This window comes from Eutrigla gurnardus, assembly GCF_963514095.1.
Source record: "Eutrigla gurnardus genome assembly, chromosome: 6".
Taxonomy (NCBI): Eukaryota; Metazoa; Chordata; class Actinopteri; order Perciformes; family Triglidae; genus Eutrigla; species Eutrigla gurnardus.
The window spans coordinates 28271104-28291926 of record NC_139920.1 but is presented as its reverse complement, the minus strand read 5'-3'; the positions used below and the strand labels follow the sequence as shown (position 1 = coordinate 28291926).

Sequence of the window (20823 nt, the reverse complement as noted above, 5' to 3'; positions counted from 1 at the left end):
TTTTTTTTTTTTTCCTCTTTCATTTCCTCAGATCCGTCTATACATACCAGTCCTTTCTCCCGTCTATCTTTGACAAAAACATCCCTCCATCTCCAGTAGCCTCCATCGGCTCCCCCTCCTCCCCTGATGACAGACTGAAAGAGTGACTGGTTGGGAAACTGCTCACTCTGTTGAAAAAGTGATTGCAGTCAAACTCTTGATAGTTTTTTTTTAAGGGGGGGGGGGATTTGTCAGCACATGTATCAAAGGGTCTTAAGCTTATTCTCCTCTCTTATCTCCTTCCCCTCACCTGTCTGTATCCGTCTCACCCCTCCACCTCCATCTTTTCTTCCTCCAGGTTGACAGCATTTGTGCTCAAGTCCTTCGCTCAGTCTCGGGGTTTCATCTTCATCGACCCTGAGGAGCTCCGCGCAGCCAAGTCTTGGCTCATCAAACATCAGCGAGATGACGGCTCCTTCCCCGCCATGGGACGCATCCTCAACAAAGACCTGCAGGTAGGATGGTGTGCCCACCTCATAGCTGCCTTTAAACGGACTGAATGACTGGATTTAATCTGAAGCTCTGTCTTTTTTCGTCCACAGGGAGGGATTCATGGGAAGATCTCCCTCACAGCGTACGTGGTAGCAGCTCTGCTGGAGACGGGGATAACCACGGAGGTGAGCAGCCACTAATGTGACTTTAACACGCTGAATGGAGGTCAGATGTTCCACTTTGGCGTGATCTGGATCCCATCTACGCATTCATGATGTCAGCGGGCTAAACAGTCTTTTTAATCAGCGCTACCTGCCCCACTTCCTGCTGCAGCCGATCCCGCCGGCCTGCTGGGAATCTGGAATCGTGTGTAGACGTATCGCTGCATTCCTGATCGTTGTGAAGATGGATGTGCTGGCAGTCAGCCTCCTCATATTTGTTATGCCCCAGTGCTGCTAATCTAATATCTAATCACGTTTTTTTTGGGACCACATCAAAAGATTCGGGCTGACGTGCAGAGACGATTAAGTTTCCGTGAAAGACACCTCGGTTGCATTCCTCCCCGTCTCCTCTCTCCCTCGTTGCCCTACTTTTCTCTCCGTTTTTGGTTTGATTTTTCTTTAATCTCTCACTCATAGCCATCCTCAACAATTAAACATGGCCCCATATGTGCTGCATAATCACTGAAAGATATGACAACAAAATTCCTCAGCACGTATATATAAGCCTCTAAATAGTTTTTAGCCTTTGTCCACAAAGTTGTCTATTTTTTGAGCGTTTCCTCTCGCTGGCTGCCCTCCATCTGTCTCTCCCCTCTCCTCTGCTATCTCTCTCCTTCTGAGAGTCTGTCCTTCTACGACTGATACAAATATGAGAAGGTATCCTTCACATCAAAGCCGAACCTTCAACCCCCCCTCAAATTTCACTTAATTAAAAGATGACTGCAACAATTACAGTGAGTGGATCTGGAGGCCTATCATCTCAGGGATGAGAGGGGAGGTCACATCTGCATGAGATGAAAGTCAACTTTTTAATGGCCGGAATGGATGTTTATTCAGTGTCTGTGTGTGTGTGTGTGTGTGTGTGTGTGTGTGTGTGTGTGTGTGTGTGTGTACACGTGGGTGCGAGCGCATATTTTTGTCAGTTATAATGTTGCAAATCTACCTATTTACCATTTTATTTGACAATGTTAAAGTTTAAATCGTCGCAAATACAACTAAATAGTTTTGTTAATTGTCCGCCGAGCCACGAAGCTACCATTCACTATTTACACACACAAAGTGTATCAAAAGGGGCCAACATAAATTAAGAATAATGAACTGACAACATTGGTTTTACCAGTTGGAGAAAAACTACACACAAATGTCTCCATCCATGCAAATTTTCTGCTAATTCCATTAAACGAGGAAAGTTGGACCAAACATTCCAGTGTTAAAAAGTCCACGTCTGCCACGTCTTGTAAGCTGTTGACACACGATCGTTAGTGTTCTGTTTTTCTTCCGTCCCGTCTGCTCCAGGAAGAGAAGGTGGCTGTGGCCAAAGCCAAGGATTTCCTGGAGAGCAACACCTACTCGGCTGATGACCCGTACACCACGGCCCTGTCCGCGTACGCCCTGGCTCTGCTGCGCAGCCCTTATGCCCCGCTGGCCCTGCGTCGCCTCAACCACATGGCCATCACACAAGGTAAGACAGCAAGTCACCGCTGGTTCATCCGCTCAGAGCTCAGTAACCTGCACAGTCGTTGGATTAAAGTGTTCTCAAACAATAATTTATTGACTTTTTGAAACACATTTGTTGTTTGTTTCTTCACTAAAACCACCAAACTGCTGCAGGTTTGCAGTTAAAGCCTCCTCCCCTCAGGCTGCTTACATCTTGAACCCTCAGATATAGAAGAGAAGTGACTGATAGAAGCTGCTGTCATGCTCAGCAGTTCATTCCACCCTCCCTTCCCCCTCTGTTTCTTATCTCACGCTTGGTTTCCTTTGGCCATTTCCTTCTCTTCTTCTTCTCCACTCAGAGTTTTTCTGCAAGCTTTGGCATATTTAGCAGAACACACACATTCTTTCTTCATCACAGTTATTGTATTAACCCACGTGTAATGTTTGCATAGCTGCTGAAAGATTGAAACAGTAAGGATATTGATGAGTCATGTGATACAGGATGCCCTCGCTCTGTCCTTGTTTGTCTTTTGTAGATGGACTCACCCACTGGAGTCTGACGGGCAGCACCATGACCGATGAGGACACTTTCATGGGCTTCAGTGATGGACTCTCTCAGTCAGGTAACTATTTAATGATATTATTGTGATTGTATGAGCTGGACTAACTTCCTGTCATCCTCTCTGCAGACCACACGGATCCGATACTGTCTGTTTAAGATATTATGCAGCATCCAAACAGAAATCTAACTGGTCTTTGTTCCCAGTGGTGTCAGCGGAGGTGGAGATGACAGCCTACGGCCTTCTGACCTACACCCTCCTGGGAGATGTGGCTTCTGCCCTGCCTGTGGTCAAATGGCTCTCCCAGCAGAGGAATGCCTTGGGCGGCTTCTCCTCGACACAGGTAGCCCCGTTTCTCTGGCATCTTTATGGCTTTTGGTTCAGTCCACATTAGGGATGTCCCGATCTCATTTTTTAGCTGCCAATCCGATCCCGATATTTTCATATAAGTTCCGATCCCGATATTTCCCGATACCAGTTTTCCGATATCACTTTTTGTGTTTGTTTTTGTGTACATTAAGAAATAGACAGCCATCCAAGCTGTGCACAATGGCTTTTATTCTCTCACTATCACAAATAAGATAATAAAAAAATCTGATCTTTAATTCAGTTCCCTTTATTCTGTTAAATAGGACTTTGGTTGTTCAACATGCCAGTACTTAGAAACTATAATATGAATATTCTGCAGGTAAACTTTACTATCCAACATGAAGTACCTTTACAACTCAACAGGTTACTCATTCAACAGTAAATACAAGTAAGCTTCACTAAACTTTACTTCTTGGAAGTCCTTTTTTTTAACTAACCTATGTGTCCGCTCCACTTTCCAACTAGATAATGGCGGCTGATGCAATAGAACAACAACGACAAACAAACATAACAATGGAATCATGGGAAATATTAAATATGGATCGGCCATGAAATTTAATTTGATCGGCTGATCCCGATCCACCTTAAAAACCCAGTATCGGGGGCTGATCCGATCCTTAGTCCACATGTAGCAGCATTCAGTGATCTAATGAAATCAAACAACTGTGATGTGACTGAAAACTAGCTGTTGTTAAAAGTGTAAAGTGGATTTTTTTTCTCCGACCCTCAGGACACATGCGTAGCTCTGCAGGCTCTGTCGGAGTACGCCATCCTGTCCTACGTAGGAGGGGTCAACCTCACGATCTCTCTGGCCTCCACCAACCTCGACTTCCAGGAGACCTTTGAACTCAACAGGGACAACCAGAAACTCCTTCAGAGCGCCAAGGTAACCACGCCAATGGCTCCGCAGATGAGGCACGACAATCGATTGGCCGCGCCGCGGCCTTTGGATTGTTTGTCCAGGTTGACGGCACTTTATCAACATTAGTCACCGACTCCACTAATGGTTTTCCCGAGGAAAAGCCCCGGTGCTTTAAAGCCGTGGAGAAACTTTCCCCTCTTTATTAAGAGTAATTGACCAGCAACTATACACAAGAGCCACTCTCTGGCACCGGACATTAATCTCTGTTTCTATGTCCGGCTGTTTGGTAGCCAGGACCTTTTCACGCTGCCAAACCAAACCAGGCTTAACTGGACTGGATTTCCCAGAAGCACCTTGTTGGTCTGTTGATTTTATAACTTGGTTTTATTGGCCTGCTTGCCCACACATTACAAATTTAACAGCGTGGGCACGCACCACCTTGGCTTGGGCACTGTGGCCTCAGGTCACCGTGTGTGTGTGTGTGTGTGTGTGTGTGTGTGTGTGTGTGTGTGTGTGTGTGTGTGTGTGTGTGTGTGTGTGTGTGTGTGTGTGTGTGTGGAGTGGAGTGCTTCATCAGACAGACAGAGTGGTTCAGGTGAGAGTGCAGTACGTTCCCTCTGCCGGGCATGTTCCCTCTGCTGTGATTAGTGGTGTCAGCTTAATTGGGGGCAATTAAGACCTGCTGGTTAGTAGCCAGGGAACCACTAGTGGCGGTGTAGCAGCCTACAGCATTCATTCACTTGATAAATGACTCATTCACCTCTCCCTGCCCCCTCTGACTCTCTTTGTTTCTCTTCTCTCGCTCTCTTCCAGATCCCCAGTATCCCCACAGGCCTTTTCGTCAGCGCTAAAGGAGAGGGCTGCTGTCTCATGCAGGTATTGTACTTTCACAAAAACAAGCTCACACAAACACAAGAAGGGAGCTCTTAATGCTTCGCTTACTTCATCGGGGTCACAGCGAGCATCTGCCGGTAGTCGTCCCATAATGCCCGAATCCGTCCCTTCTTAAATGGGAGTAATCTGGTAGAGTTTAACCAGTTGTTTTGGAATGTGTTGATGATTCCTGCGGTCGCCCCCCCGGACAGGATGCTGTTTGCTTCCTACCTTTGTCACAGACAGATGAAAAACCTCTCTGGTAAACAGCGAACGGTCTTTCTCCCTTTCTCGTTGGATGATATTCTGTCCTCGCTTCTTATTGTTTCAACATTTGTCTGCTTAAAGACCCACAAACAAGGCATGAATGAAATAAGCAAGAGCGATCAAAAGGTGTTTACAATCCAGTATTTTTCTGTTTTTCTTCGGGAAACGTGCATGAGAGATGTGGCTGGGTTTTGTATGAGGCCGAGCCAGCCACTGCAGCGGATGTTGTGCTCGGCTGTGCAGCGCCTGAAACGTCTTCCAACTTGTTCTCCTCGACATAACACACACACACACACACACACACACACACACCTTTCTTCACACCTCTCGCCCTCTCTACTTTCCCTCCATCCACACCTCTCCATGCGTCAACACAGCCCTCTGACAGCCCCTCAGGCCAGCAGCACCTGGGCTCTAATGAAATACAAGAGTGGGGCAATTAAAGAGAGCTGACTGTGTGTGTGTGTGTGTGTGTGTGTGTGTGTGTGTGTGTGTGTGTGTGTGTGTGTGTGTGTGTGTGTGTGTGTGTGTGTGTGTGTGTGTGTGTGTGTGGACATACTCTATGTGATGAGTATGTGTCCCGTGCCTCAGGATTATTATTTTTGTAGCTTTGCAAAGGTCTCAAATCCGATTGGATGATTCATTCAAAATGTGTACAATTATGGGAATAATAATAATATTCTGTGAAATTTAAAAAGCTGAAATAGTCTATTGAATATGTGTCCAGTGAATATATATATATAAATATACCAGGTATGTCTCTATATCAGGACTACACAAGGCTGTTGCTTATTGTTGTTCATCTCCTCGTATGAAAACTTGAAGCTGCCACCAATAATGTGGATAATTGTGTGTATGAGCCCAAGACCGGATGTCCTCATCACAAAGGGAAATATTAAGTTACTGACTAACTCTACAGCCATGCTAGCAGCTCTGTGAGGCTGCAGTTAGGGGACCCCTGGGCAACATGAACGTCTGCACCAAATCGCCGGGCAATCAATCCATTGCAGGGTTGTTGAGACGTTAATCAGCTGGAAAAGTCAGTAGGCTTCATCCTGTTGGGACCAGTACTTTCTGTACACAATTTCATGGCAATTTAAATAGTTGGTTGCAATATTTCAGGACCAAAAATGGTGGTCGAACAGACTAACTGGGTCTGAGTCATTCTGCTATTATGGCTGTCTTTACAAGACGACCGTGAACATTCAGGATTTATTAGGGATGTCTCGATCTAATTTTTTAGCTTCCGATCCGATTCCGATCCACCTTAAAAACCCAGTATCGGAGTATTGGATACATGATACATATAATATGGTGTTCATCCATTCAGGCTGAGCATTTAAAGTCTTCATTTCATGGATATCCGTCTTAAACACCGTTGTCCTGCTACTCTCCGTGTGTCTGTAGATCGATGTGTCCTACAACCTGCCCGACCCGGTATCCAAGCCAGCCTTCCAGCTCAAGGTGGACCTGAAAGAGCCTTTTCAGGAGCGACACCCGCAGCCCCCTTCCTCCTCCTCCTCCTCCTCCTCGTCTTCCCGCCATCCTTCCTCACGCTCCCGGAGCCGGGCTGACAACCGCTCTGAGCTCAACCGTAAGCGGCGGGCGCCCATCGACGATGACGACCCGGCAGCCCACCAGGACAAGATGGACTTTCACATCTCCTTGGAAGTCTGTGCCAGGTAGAGTACGAGTGAAGAAGGCGGCCTTACACGTATGCACAGCTCTGCTTCTAACATTTCATCCTCACCCCCGACTCTCTGTGCAGGTGGCTCCATTCAGGATCGTCCAACATGGCCGTCATCGACGTTCCCATGATTTCCGGCTTCCGGGCAGATGTTGAAAGTCTAGAGAGGGTATGAAATCACATTAGCACACAAGGTTTAGAGGTTGCACATCCCTCCTGAACACACACACAGGCCCGGAGACACCCACATGGCTAATGTCATCGAGGCTCGCAGATCGCTAGACAGGCATTGGAAGGAGTCAGGTAAGTGCCCCCAAACCCGAAAGGCAGGTGGAAAGAGAGACAGATGCATCCACATCTGGAGCCCATTTGAGGAAAAAATGCAGTATGTCATGGAATTCATCAGACTCCTCCTGTTTCCTCTGCAGACTCCTTTTTTTTTTTTTTTTTGCTCACGTGTACACATTCACACCCACACAGGATGCATCCCCGAACATACACGCATACTTAAGATATGGGTGTTTTTTCCTGCGGTGCAGCGGAGGGGTGTCGTGTAAATATTTGTCGGAGGAGGAAGGCGTCGTGTTTACCTGACATAATCTCCATTGTTGTAAGAGGTTCGACAGACTTCCTCCTCTGAGCGCTGCGTGTTACACACGTGTTCCAACGTGTCATAGAGAAAGGAAGGATCATTAAGGTGGGGGTCCTTTTTATGGTGTTTCTTTTTTTTTTTTAAGGTACGATAAGAGAATGCCAGTCGGCTCAGACCCCGTAGAGTTACAATGTCTCGAGGTCAGAGGCCATCGGGCCTCTCTGGGTCGACCAAACACACACACACCTCTTTCTGAAACATTGTGTCGTTACAGAAGACAGAGGGAAGACACAGACAGACAGACATCTGGATCAAAGGAGTAACGGACGTCTGACGGACGGCTCATTTGAGGAACGGAGCGATGATTAATTTAAGGGGGGCTGGATCCAGGTCAGCTCCCCAGCCACCCATCAGAAGCCTGTCCCTCATTACTGGACAGTTATGGGGCTTTAGTCTGCGGGCCTCCACCTTTTAAAAGGGCCACCTCTCTGGCTACCTGGGGAGACGTTAAATACGCACACACATACGTCGACGCTCCCGCCAGTGTGTCAGTTGAGGCTGACCTGAGTTGTAGTGGCTAACAAGCTCAGTTTACACCCCCGCTGGCCTCCCTCGGAGTTTTACTGCCGCCTGCCCCGACTGCCACTTACATTCCTCAATTTATGGTGGCAAGCTTGGCTTCTGCAGTCATGTCTAGTTGCTTTCATGGAAGCTGCAGTCATGAATGATTAGTCCGGTGACCGACTGGGAGCCACCGCAGCCATCGCCTCTTATCACCCAATATAACGAGCTCTGTCTAACGACCCAGAACGCACTGCGGGTAGAACGGTGGAGCTGAGGGAGTTCATTGGCAATGTTTAGTTGCTAGATAGACAAACAATGCTTTTGTCAGCAGAGAGACCAGTTGTGTAGTGTGTATGTAAAAGAGTGTGTGTGTGTGTGTGTGTGTGTGTGTGTGTCTCGGTGGCGCCAGCTCAGGCTGAGCACCTCATAAACCCCTGCTGTCCAAAGGCTGCCACCTTTGACAGAATGAAAAATCCCCCCGTGGGGGAATTAACTCTGCTGGCTCTCTATGCACACACACACACACACACACACTCACATTTGCAGTAAACAACTTCCCCAATTACTCATTCATACACTCATATTTACAAGATGTCTGACCTGACTATACATTTGTGCACAAGGTTCACAAAAAAAGTACACTAATCAGGCGAATCCCGGAGGAAAAGCGTCATCCCTCGTTGATTTCAGCTAATAAAAGCCTCGCCAAGTCCGTGATTGGTAACCTGTACATTTTCCACCCTGCAGTCATGTCATGGTGGAGTGCATATGGTTTGCATTGCAGCTGTGGCCCGCGGAGCACGTTGAAATGCAGACCATGTGGACCCTGATGGTTACAGCACAGACTAGAAGTGTAAATTACCGTTCACTCGTTACTGAGTTTCAGTGACGTTGGCGAGATCGGCCCGAGCTGCTAACGTTTAGTTCGGTGCAGGACGAGGCCAACACAAGCATTGTTTAGACGGGTACCAGCCTCACCTCGTTCATCACATCACGAGTCCACACCCCGTGAGTCCAACAGTTTAATCTCAGGGAATCATAAACCCTGGTTGGCTGGAGATGGAGCTGTCCACTCCGCTGTGGTGCTGATCACCACTTATGTCCATTTCCATGTCCGTGACTACTAGTCGGCCATTAATGTTGGGATCAAATGATTGATAATATGCCTTTTGTACTATTAAATGTATGTCATTGCACAATGAAATGTAATGTGGAGTCCCATTTGATACATAAGAATATTACACACACACACACAAAACAAAACTATATTTATTCGGTGAAGGGTGGAGATTAATTATGGAGTCCAGAGGAAAGAAGCTGTTATGATATTTGGTGACAGATGATACTTCTGTAAGCATCAGCCATCACGTTTACTTTGTCCTGATAGATGGAATGCACAAAAGAGATGTTTAATTTTCAACTTTCATGAATGAATGATGCATGATTTTCTTCTGTCTACCTCACTAGCTGCTGATGGACAAGCGAGTGGGTCTGAAGAGATACGAGCTGAATGGAAGGAAAGTGTTGTTCTACTTCGATGAGGTGAGTTTTGGCTTTGTGTCCATCAGGGCTCCTTTCAAAGACCACTGTTTTTTAATTGTGTGTGTTTGTAAAAGTGTATCAGCGTGCATTGCTGTTCATTTGTGGTGTTTTTGTAAGTGTTTCATGTGTGTGTATGTGTGTGTGTGTCCCTTCTTAGATCCCCAGCCAGTGTATGACATGTGTGGCCTTTCAAGCTGTCAGGGAATACATTGTGGGCAAGACAGCACCTGTTCCGGTCAAGATCTACGACTACTACGAACCAGGTGTGCCTCTGATGAATATTCTAAGTACTGTTTTGAAAGATGTTTTTTTTTTAGAAATGTGGTTGCCATGCAACAGAGGTCCCAGAGGACGGAACTGAACCCCGGACGTGTAACTATTCGGCGCTCCAGTTCTCTAGCTCTTTGAAGAGTTACAGAGCAACAAAACTGTCTGACTCCCAGTGATTTATGAAGTGGATTCCTTGCGGTTATTGATTGATTTTGCAGTTTATGACCGAGTTATGGTGAGCGTCATCGTTGTTTTGTGTGTGTGGGTGTGTGAACGTGCTGGTGTGGGTCTGTGCTTGTCATGCAGCCTTTGAGGCCACCCGGTTCTACAACGTCAGCGAGAGCAGCCCGCTGGCCCGGGAGCTGTGCGACGGACCCACTTGCAATGAGGTGGAAAGTTCGACCAATCAGTGGACAGGTGAGAGTCCCCGCCCTTAACAATCCCCCTCCCCCACTGTCATTGCTCTCTCTTTTTTCAGTTACAATACAAAAACACAAATCAAAACACATCAATAAGTAGAAAAGGCACTTGAAAATTAAAAAAATATGCAGATATAAGTGGTATATTGCTAGTTTGGTAACTAACTGTTTCATCATGTTTTCCTAAGAAAAGTAAAGAATAAAAACATTTTCATCAGCATCCATATGTTCATGTTTGTGATCGATGAACAAAACAAAAAGTAAAATAAATAAATAAAACAAAGCAAGAACAATAGACTACAAAGCTGTCATGAAATCATCCCCCTCCAAAAAGGCCATAAATGATATTTCCCTTTAATAGCATATGTGAGTTTTGTCATGAGCATCGTCTCCCTGCAGGTTTCGTGCAGGCCAACCAGTGCAACAACGTGTTCGGCTGTCTGGAGGAGGAGCAGTTTGAGCGTTGCACGTGCTACAGGGACTGCGGTTATGACGGGGAGCCGGTCTGCGGCTCCGACGGCCAGCTCTACCAGAACCAGTGTCAGATGGAGGTGTTCGCCTGTCGCAACGGGACGCGCATCAAACAGGTCCCGCTGTCCCAGTGTCCTCACGGTAAGCAATGTGTCACCTGAACTCTGACCTCACAAGGAGGCAGGCTCTTCAGATTCACTGGTGCTGCTGCATGAACGACCATAAAAAACCAGCTTCCAGGCCTCTAAATCTCACAACCACATCCCTGATTTGTTCAACCTTTTAAATTCCAGTCAAGCAATCAGAGTTTAGTGGGCAGAATTAAGTCATTTTCTTACATACTTAGCTAACTACCTAGCTATATTTGGGGTGTCTGTGGCTCAGTGGGCAGAGCGGATCCTACTTTAACCACAGTGTTGGAGAATCAATCCCTGCTCCGACCCTGAGAAGTGTCCTGTGTGAGTGAGGACGCATTGAATGCAGAGGTTTCATTGTTTGGATTTCATGCATGTGACGACTGTAATAAAGCTTAATGAGATCGACTCATCAGTTGTAAATCTACAGAAACTCTTAAATCAAAAATATATGTGAAAAACGTGAACTGATCCTTGAATCCAAGGCAGCAGCAAACAAAGAAACAAAGAAGATGTCGGGCTGAAAGAACGATGTGAAACCACGTTAATGCTAGATAGATAGATAGATAGATAGATAGATTGATAGATAGATAGATAGATAGATAGATAGATAGATAGATAGGTAGGTAGATAGGTAGGTAGGTAGATAGGTAGGTAGGTAGGTAGATAGGTAGGTAGGTAGGTAGGTAGGTAGGTAGGTAGATAGGTAGGTAGGTAGGTAGGTAGGTAGGTAGATAGATAGGTAGGTAGGTAGATAGGTAGGTAGGTAGGTAGGTAGATAGGTAGGTAGGTAGGTAGGTAGATAGATAGATAGATAGATAGATAGGTAGGTAGGTAGATAGGTAGGTAGGTAGGTAGGTAGGTAGGTAGGTAGATAGATAGGTAGGTAGGTAGATAGGTAGGTAGGTAGGTAGGTAGGTAGGTAGGTAGGTAGGTAGATAGATAGGTAGGTAGATAGGTAGGTAGGTAGGTAGGTAGATAGATAGGTAGGTAGGTAGATAGGTAGGTAGGTAGGTAGGTAGGTAGATAGATAGATAGGTAGGTAGGTAGGTAGGTAGGTAGGTAGGTAGGTAGGTAGGTAGGTAGGTAGGTAAGTAGGTAGATAGGTAGGTAGGTAGGTAGGTAGGTAGGTAGGTAGGTAGGTAGGTAGGTAGATAGATAGGTAGGTAGGTAGGTAGGTAGGTAGGTAGGTAGGTAGGTAGGTAGATAGGTAAGTAGGTAGATAGGTAGGTAGGTAGGTAGGTAGGTAGGTAGGTAGGTAGATAGATAGATAGGTAGGTAGGTAGATAGGTAGGTAGGTAGGTAGGTAGGTAGGTAGGTAGGTAGGTAGGTAGATAGGTAGGTAGGTAGGTAGGTAGATAGGTAGGTAGGTAGGTAGGTAGGTAGGTAGGTAGATACAACAGCGTTTTACAGTGTGATAGCATGTGGCAGGAAAGATTTCCTGTATCTACGACACTTGGGTGGAGATAATTGACATTTATACATTTATACTAACTCACAGACTTGGAGGGCTTATCCCAGAACGTGCATTCTCAGGAGCTCTCGTGTGTTTTACTGGATACAGTACGTCGGCTTAGATGTAACTCAATCTGTGTAATCGTCCATATGTCCGTGTGTGTGTGTGCTGTAGAAACAGCTGTTCAGGTGTTGAGCTGATTACTGGATGAGTTTTCTTCGGAGAGCTACCCAACGAACCCCCCCCCCCCCCCCCCCCCCCCTCTCTGCTGTATTACAGGGCTCCCTCCAAATGACAGAGTGCTTTTGTCCAGCCCTTTGAAATCCTTGTCACATTCCTTTCCGACGCGCAGCCCAACAACAAAGGAGCCTTCATGTTGTGGGGCAGATTGGGGAGAAAAAAAAAGGCATAGACAAAACTTTGGTGGGAAAAGACCTCAGTTTGTGCCAAGTGGGTTCATGTTGTAGATTATCAAGAGGAGCGTATCTTTGTTTCCAGCTCCCCCGACCTTGTTTGTTTGTGTATGGTTGTGTGTGTGTGTGTGTGTGTGTGTGTGGGTGGGGGGGGGATTCCTGCCACCATTTCCCTGTTTTGAAAAGGAAAAAGATACAATTTGTTTCCGCACATGGGTCCCTCTGGCCACGGTTCGGCCCTGGCTATTTTTAGAACGGTTTGAACGCAGGCCCTCTGTTGAGCCCGAGTGTTGCTCAGTGGGGTGGATAATGCTTCTGGGCAGCATTTAGATTATGCAACACTGCAACTCTGTTAATTCATGACCAGTTTTTGCTGTCACAGAAATGGGAATAATGGAACGGATGTGTTTGTTTGTATTTCCAGTGGAGACGGCGGTGGAGGAACGGCAACCAATCGCCAACCAGGAAACCGAGCAGCCCTCAGTGCCTGTACACACAGGTAACTTACATCCACCACACCTTTCCTTACTCACACACAGCTTTAGTATCACCTTCCCCTCCAACCTTCCCTCCGCCTGCATGCTGAGCTGCACCCAGCAGCACATATATTCTACAACTCTCTATTTAACAGTCAGCAACATGTTACATCTGCTCTTTGTTGGAATGTAACCTGCATCCACTGAAAGTCAATCTGGGATTCAGTGTCAGCTGAATGTAAATGTGGAGAAGGCGTGTGAAGGCATGTCGTTTGCTTATAGCGTTTTTTTAGAAGATGATGTGTGTGTTTTTGTAATGTGGAGCGTGAAGGTTCACGAAGAAGGAGAGGCAAAGAGATGAAAGGGTGTTTGGAGGGGGTGTAAAACTGAGAAAAAAGAAGGGAGGGGGGGTAGTTAAAGAGGGATGACAAGATGAAAGAAGAAGGAGAGAAAGGATGAGAAGAAAGTAGATACTTGGTGGGGTTTGTGGCAGCGCATTCCCCCGCTACCACATCATGTCTGCGATCGGTGTGATAAATAGGTGGATAGGTTTCACACTGCAGGCTCCACTGTTGCTCTGCCATGAGCTTAGATCAGCTGCCACTTCCAGAGAGCCGGCCAGAGAATTCCTGATAGGATGTTTGGCTGCGTGTGGAGGGGAGGATGTAGCTGTTGGCAACAAAAACATACAAAAAAAAAAAAAAGGCACCGCAAGTCATTCACAACTTGCAGAAGTGTGTGTTAGCGGGGTTGCATGTGGCCAATATGTGAGCTGTTACTGATATGTAACATTGCAGTCCGCCTGTGTGAATGTGTTGGTTATGTACAGGTGTGTGTGTGTGTGTGTGTGTGTGTGTGTGTGTGTGTGTGTGTGATATGGCACAGCCTGCACTGACTTGTTTCCCAGCCTGCAGCTCCCGGTAGCTGCGGCTCACAAAGCTGCTCTCAGTCAAAGGTCTCTGTCGTACAAAAGCTAACGCTTCACACACACACACTCACCACAGGAATGCACTCACACACCCCAACACACACACACACATATATATATATATGTATATAAATATATGCAAACACATACACATTGCATGTTCACACGAGCAAATACGCAAACACACACCCACCTAGAGTCCGATAACCCGGGTGATTAGATTGAATACGCGCTGTAAAAACAGTGTGATTGTAAACCATTAGAATGTTGACGGCGTGCCCGCTAAGTGCACTGAGAGTGTAAAAGGTGAAGGCGGGCCGTGCCAAGGAGCTGACAGTTTCCACTGGAACGGCGGAGGAAGCTGAAGCTCTGGAATTAGCTTCCCTGTGTAGACTTGTCTTATTAGTGAACTTGTAGCAGAGGACAACATCCAGCGTGATGATACACAAACACGCAGGCTTCCTGTGAGACGTGTGTGATGGTCACTTTTCATTAAGACGTCTACGTGGACGTCTTTGTGTGTGTTTGTAAGACGGTGGACTCATGAGCTTCTCAGAGGAAACGTTAAATAAAGCTATGCTCTTGTTGCATGTTATGTGAGAATACATTTTAAGCAAGGAGGGCCCCCTACTGTCTGTGGTGGGGTATTGCAGTTGCTCTGTGCGGCCACAAACTCCTCAGGGTGCCTTTAAGTCGCCATGACGCCCAGTTATTTACCCGTCACGCCATTTAGATGGTGACATCATTCAGTGACTACGCCTATCTGCCAAGTCTCACTCTGTGTCTCCACCTCTGTCTCCATCTCTGTGTCTCCACCTCTGTGTCTCCATCTCTGTGTCTCCACCTCCGTGTCTCCATCTCTGTGTCTCCATCTGTGTCTCCACCTCTGTGTCTCCACCTCTGTGTCTCCATCTCTGTGTCTCCACCTCCGTGTCTCCACCTCCATGTCTCCATCTCTGTGTCTCCACCTCCGTGTCTCCACCTCTGTGTCTCCACCTCTGTGTCTCCATCTCTGTGTCTCCATCTTTGTCTCCATCTCCGTTTCTCCACCTCCATGTCTCCATCTCTGTGTCTCCACCTCTGTCTCTCCACCTCTGTGTCTCCACCTCTGTGTCTCCACCTCTGTGTGTCCACCTCTGTGTCTCCACCTCCATGTCTCCATCTTTGTCTTCACCTCTGTGTCTCCACCTCCGTGTCTCCAGGTGAAGAGGAGCAGGGCTCCATGGCAGAGGTGTCTTACTACTCCTATGAATACGACCAAGATTCGGAGCCTTTCCTGGCTGATGCAGAGGGAGCGGACCACCTCGACCCTCCTGAAGGTGGGGAGGAGGTGGAGCAGAAGGTGCTCCTGCCAGCAGATACCCAGCTGCCCACACTGGACACAAAAAACACCCCTGAGCGATGGTAGGAGCCAATGATTTATTATTTATTGTTGGTTTTTTGGGTTTCAGGTTCTCAGGCATGTTTGTAGTGTGTTTTGTCCAGAGCTTGATGGATGCTTCCAGTATTATTTCCATATATTTTCTTTCCATCAACAAACCCTGTGAAAAGACCAAAACCTCAATCCTTGGAGAGTTCACTCACCTGTCTTTAGCGTTCAGCCTCAAGCTCATTCATTTGTACGAAAGTTAATATTCATAAATAGGTTCGCAAATATACAATAAAAAACTACACCTGGGCTCTGTGGTTTTTAAGCAAACGTCACTCAAACAGGGGTAACGTCAAATAGATAAACTACTGTGTTAAACTCCTGTATGTGGTCAGAAGTGGACTTGACGTGGCATTTAATATCATTATGTGTAATTATTGCTAAAGATATAGCGGCGTTATGTCTACATAAGCAGAGAGTGAAGTCAGAACGTCGTATAAAGAACCGTTCAAGAAGGATTTGGTTCCGATGACAGATTGATATTGTTGAAGTTCACCTTGTTTTCTTGTTTCCACAGAAACGCCCACAGAGAGAGAAGCCATAGCCACCTCCAAATTGTACATTATTTGTGAATATGCTAGTGAATGAGAAGAGAAGAGAGGACTTGGGACTTGCTCAGCCTGAAAGGAACAAGATGATGGAGTCTGGAGAACGAGAGTGTGTGTTGTTTGGTGTCGGATGGTTTTGAATGAAGTCTGTGTGGATGCATTTATACATTTGTGTGTGTGTGTGTGTGTGTGTGTGTGTGTGTGTGAGACTGACTGCATATGACTGCTATTAAAGTCCTCCAGACTTATCTTTCTTCCTCCAGACTCCTGGTCACCAATAGGCACCATAGCGTCTTTGTTATTCACTGTACTGCCTTTATAATCACTAGAAGAAATAATCAAGTATTTATGTTTGTAATTACACCTGACTTTAAGCAAAATATTTTGTTATATTTTCTATCTGTGGTATTTATTTGTAGCTAGAGGTCATATCATTTTTATTTTTAATGTTTTACATTTTGTCCATACAGTCTTCTTTCTGCCCTCGTGGTTCTTTGAATTCAAACAAAAGTTACGTGCTGTCAAAGGCTTTTTTTTTTTCTCTTTCATAGCAAGCTTTAACCCAATTATTGAAATGTTTGATGAAATTTCTGTGCTGGAATCCTGCTGGAAAAAGACATATGCCAACCATATGCTTAACGGAAACATAAGCTCAAATGTTATTCATTTTAAGATATTTGTTGGGGGCTTTTTGCCATAATTAGACAGCAGTAGAGATGGACAGGAAACAGAGGAGGGGACTGACATGTGACGAAGGTCTCTGACCGACTCAAACTGGTCCTCCAGGACGAACTCTTCTGAAACTGTTGCACCGAGACGCCAACATCATCTACTTTCAAGTCACCTTTCACCTTACCTACCTTGAGATTTGATTGTACAGTTCATAAGCTATTTTGTTTATTGTTAAATTTTGATTCGTGAAGCAATCAACTTAAAAAAAAATCAAGAATGAAGTTTTTGAATTTCTGTAAATGTCCCAAATTTGATTAAATATAGCCCCTATTCATATAAAAAAAAAAATGTGCTTTTTAAAACAAAGGAGAATAAAATTTGTATACAATCCAAGGTGTCGGATTTGTTGCGTTAAACTCTTTCAGGTTTTAATCTGAGGTGTTAAAGGATACAGATGTTCTTAAGACTCCGGTAAAAGTAGAAGTTCTGATTCAAGTTCAAGTATGAAGTAATCCCTATGAAGGACATTTCTATTGGCTGTTGTTTAATAAGGCTAACTGAATCTTGCATCGTATTAATAAGGAGGAAAATAATCAAATTCTCCTCTAATGCATTAAAACTAAAGTAAGCAGCCTGTTTTTTTAAAATGTGAAGTAAAAGTAAAAAGTTAAGGAAAGTACAGACACCTGAAAATCCTACTTAAGTCCAGTAACAAAGTATTTGTATTCCCACCTCTGGGTTTTTATTCTGTGGTTAAACAGCAGTCCAGTCATTAGTGACTAACCACACTTAGTCCTTCTGATTTAACTTTGTTTAACCGTAGGAAAGAAACACCTTGACCCTTGACCCTTGTTGCTTTTTCGAACAATGCGAAGTCTGCAGACGCAGCGCGGTACATCTGCTCTACTACAGCAGCGTCGCTCCATTTCCTTTGAACGGCTAGTTAAGTCTGGAGATCATTTCCTGTCAGCAGTGAGCTGTGTTACGACTCTGCTGCTTTGGGAAGGCGCTCTGCTCTAATATCGGACATGCTTCTGTGTTGGAGACGGTTTGGTACACACTGTTCACATCTCCGCGTTCGGATGTGCACCGTTACGATTGATTGGTTGGGGTTACTGAAAGCAGAGAAAGTAGGAGCCTGTTAAAAGTGTAGTGTTTTGTTTTCCGTCACCCTGGGTTACCGTGGCCTCTGGCAGCTCGGGCCTTTAAATGACCGCAAATCCTCACCGGGATGAGAGGAGATCAAAGAGGGCTAAACTGTGACTGCATCCGGGTAATCAGTCTGACCTCAGGTTAAAGACGAGAAGCCGGGGGCCTGTGTGTATGACAAATGAAGGTGCTTGGCCTGTAACTGCTCCAGGTGTGCTGCCCTCGCTTCTGACCCCGCCGTATGCACTTTCACAGCAGGGACATGCATGTAAAGTCTGGAGAGCCAGCGGTGCCACGTGTTAAATAGTTGAAGACGATCCACAGCAGTCGCCGCGGCAACTGCATGCATGGCTGAAGAGTGATATTGCGTCTCCGCACTCCGATGAGCAGAAAGAGTGAAAGGACAAAGGAAGGGAGAGGGGGGGGGATCTTGGTTTCACGGTGCAGGGGGGAGCTAGCATTACACCAGAGTGAATCGGAGTGATGACATTGTTCCCAAAGTACCAGCCGAGTGCACCTTTACATCCACCTCTGTGGAGGACGGGCTATTCATCTGCCCCAGGCACTACAAAGGGACCAACTGGCAGACACATAAAACCCCATCCAGGGTAGAGTCCGCTCTGCTGTTGACACTTTGATAGGAATTATACGTCTCGGGTTCCCTGATTGTTTCAGAGGAAATTAGAGATTGATTCTGGATCATCCGGGGGATCTGGGTTTCAGTGTCAGCCAGGGCGGTGACGCCGGTTCCCCCCCCCCGGACATACGATACTGTAATATCTGAGGAGGGACCACCAAGATGGATATGGAGTGAGACGCTCCTCCAACTATGCAGCCTGCCTCAGTTCTGGCTAAGAGGGGGGATAATCTGTGGTAAGGTGCTTTTTATGACTTTAGAACAGTCGACCTTTATTTCTTCAGCCAGTTTCTTGTCGCGACTGACGCTGACTATGAATGTTTTGCGTTGCAATCAGTGAGGAAATCCTGAAGTATCTGTTACTTCTACTTCTCAAATGGAGAAAAAATACCCCGTAATAGCAGGAAGAGAAAAAGGTAAGTTCATCAATAGTCTGATTGTGTAAATCCATGTGTATAAACTGTAAATCCTATCCAAAGGCATGAATGTTCCAGTTTTTGTCATTTGGTATTTCATGATTTTGAAGGGGCAACGCTGACGTGAGTGGAGTAGAGGGTTTCTCTGTGCAGACTTGCCAGGACTTGCTTGTTTTCTGTGAAAAATGCTCCCCACTTCTGCTTGGCTCTGGGTTGTGTCCCGACGTCCGCTTCAATACACATGATGGACAACAATCAGATGCAATCAGCTCATAGCTGCTAATTATAATGAATTTTCAGGTTTAATGCAGATCAGTCTCACCTCTTACTGGAGTTTAACAGATCAGTTATTCCGATTTATGTAAAGTTCTGTAATTTTGCTAATTTGTGGACTTTGCATTTTTACTATTAATGTTACAAATATGTGCTGTAAACATGTTTTATATAATATGTATGTATTTCCTCATGTCTCCAGGGCCGGGGCCTGGTCGCTATGGGTTACCTACCACTATTGGATATATGGGCCATGACTTCACCAAGCCAACTAGTGCGGCCTATTCTTTCCACAGCAGGATGAGTGACACCAGTAAGTTCTTTATCTCTCTCTGACTTTTAAATGATCATATAGCTATAACTGCAGTGAAAACGATTATTATTTGTGTAATTAAAGGCTTTGATAAGAACTTCGATGTCAAAGCAATAAATCGTATCAAGATAACAAAAATATATCACATTTTATAGTGACAATTATTGTCAGTCTACATCCTCAGTGCTGTAATGTCAAATACAAGCCAGTAGGGGGAGACAGCACCTCATTTATGTAGTTATAGCTCATCTAGCCAGTGTATTTTAGATCTGTTTCATGGTTCAATAAACTGACACAGCAGATATATCAAATTAATGTTGATTGCTTACTTCCCTGCAGTGTATTGTGTGGACTCGAGTCCCGGGCCGCGGTATCACGTCGATGCAAAAATGACCCGTTTTGGAAGGGATGGCACGCCTGCATACTCAATGTTGGGCAGACTGAAAGCACAGAGTAAGTTCTTCAGAATTATTAGTATTATTATTTTGAGTGCTAATATTATTAATTGCTCTATTATTTTTGAAAGAATGACCCCATTGTTTTTTGACGCTACTTCTAGAGATCCAGTGTCAGCTGTTTCAACTGAAAATCTGAACTGTGCCATATGCTGTTGATGGTTTGTATTGTTCAACCGTTTTCTGTTCTCTAGAGGAGCTGCTCCAGACACCTGGACCAGGGGCCTACAGCCCTGAGAGGACTCCACCATGCAACCTCCAGCGCAGGCCACCTTCCTACACCATGGGATCTCGAACAAAGTACCGGAGCATCGACTCGGTACCTGCTCCCAACAAGTACCGTCTCCCTTCTCTTATGGGTCCTCACGTCCCAAACAAGCAAGCCAGCGCCAGCTACACAATGTCAGGTAGTTACAGCGCAGGGGGACCATCTGTGGATTTAGCCAAGACGCCAGGGCCTTGCAGGTACAACAGTACGGATCCAAGCGTGTATCTACCCAGACAGCCCGCCTTCTCCATGCTGGGACGGCACAGTTTACCCAGAGATACCTCTAACAAACCCGGTCCGGGAACTTATAATCCAGAGAAAGTGACAGTCCACAAGGCTCGGGCACCAGCCTACTCCCTGGGCAACAGACACTCTGAATTTGTTACACCACTAGTTGTCAGTGTTTCTGACTGAACATCACTGCACACCAAAAAATGACAGTAGTATAATTCAGACAGAATAAAATATTCATGAGCAAACATAATGTGAAGAAGTACATTTAATTTTGTTCTTTTGGCAACAAAGAATGTGTTCGATCAACAATGAAGCAGTCAAAATGTACAATATCTAGAAATAATATTATGTACAACATAAGTTTAAACAACAGGAAAAACATAGAAAGCTCTTTTGGGAAAATAATGGGCTTGAGAA

At 45.6% G+C, this 20823-nt stretch overlaps 2 protein-coding genes across 4 annotated transcripts in view; both read left to right on the top strand.

Moving 5' to 3' along the window:
- The window catches only part of cpamd8 (C3 and PZP like alpha-2-macroglobulin domain containing 8), a 41094-nt gene extending 24040 nt beyond the window's left edge, over positions 1 to 17054 (top strand). The window contains exons 29-44 of one of the 2 annotated variants that reach the window (XM_084012509.1): positions 338 to 494; positions 582 to 656; positions 1989 to 2154; positions 2666 to 2752; positions 2896 to 3032; positions 3789 to 3944; positions 4734 to 4796; positions 6468 to 6742; positions 6829 to 6916; positions 9371 to 9445; positions 9603 to 9708; positions 10022 to 10132; positions 10534 to 10746; positions 13033 to 13107; positions 15215 to 15416; positions 15959 to 17054. In XM_084012509.1, coding sequence (XP_083868635.1) covers positions 338 to 494; positions 582 to 656; positions 1989 to 2154; positions 2666 to 2752; positions 2896 to 3032; positions 3789 to 3944; positions 4734 to 4796; positions 6468 to 6742; positions 6829 to 6916; positions 9371 to 9445; positions 9603 to 9708; positions 10022 to 10132; positions 10534 to 10746; positions 13033 to 13107; positions 15215 to 15416; position 15959 — 1987 coding nt within the window. In that variant the 3' untranslated portion in view covers positions 15960 to 17054. Of the gene's footprint in view, positions 1 to 337; positions 495 to 581; positions 657 to 1988; positions 2155 to 2665; positions 2753 to 2895; positions 3033 to 3788; positions 3945 to 4733; positions 4797 to 6467; positions 6743 to 6828; positions 6917 to 9370; positions 9446 to 9602; positions 9714 to 10001; positions 10133 to 10533; positions 10747 to 13032; positions 13108 to 15214; positions 15417 to 15958 lie in introns of those variants that run through there. The other variant, XR_014597338.1, reaches the window with a different exon arrangement.
- A 1323-nt stretch (positions 17055 to 18377) lies between these two features.
- Positions 18378 to 20776, top strand: cimap1d (CIMAP1 family member D). Of its 2 annotated transcripts, none has more exons than XM_084011503.1 (4): positions 18378 to 18683; positions 19339 to 19449; positions 19789 to 19902; positions 20099 to 20776. In XM_084011503.1, exons 2-4 carry the CDS (start codon positions 19383 to 19385, stop codon positions 20584 to 20586), a joined length of 669 nt encoding a protein of 222 aa, XP_083867629.1. In that variant the 5' UTR covers positions 18378 to 18683; positions 19339 to 19382; the 3' UTR covers positions 20587 to 20776. The 2 variants fall into 2 exon arrangements, with proteins under 2 accessions (XP_083867629.1, XP_083867628.1); XM_084011502.1 differs by lacking the exon at positions 18378 to 18683 and adding an exon at positions 18699 to 18863.
- The last annotated feature ends 47 nt before the right edge of the window (positions 20777 to 20823 follow it).

Bases quoted from the DNA above. Each gene is read 5' to 3' on its own strand.
- cimap1d (XM_084011502.1), top strand. From the start codon at position 18,824: ATGGAGAAAAAATACCCCGTAATAGCAGGAAGAGAAAAAG. The intron at 18,864-19,338 runs GTAAGTTCATCA...TCATGTCTCCAG, and splicing joins AATAGCAGGAAGAGAAAAAG to GGCCGGGGCCTGGTCGCTAT. The intron at 19,903-20,098 runs GTAAGTTCTTCA...TCTGTTCTCTAG, and splicing joins GGGCAGACTGAAAGCACAGA to AGGAGCTGCTCCAGACACCT.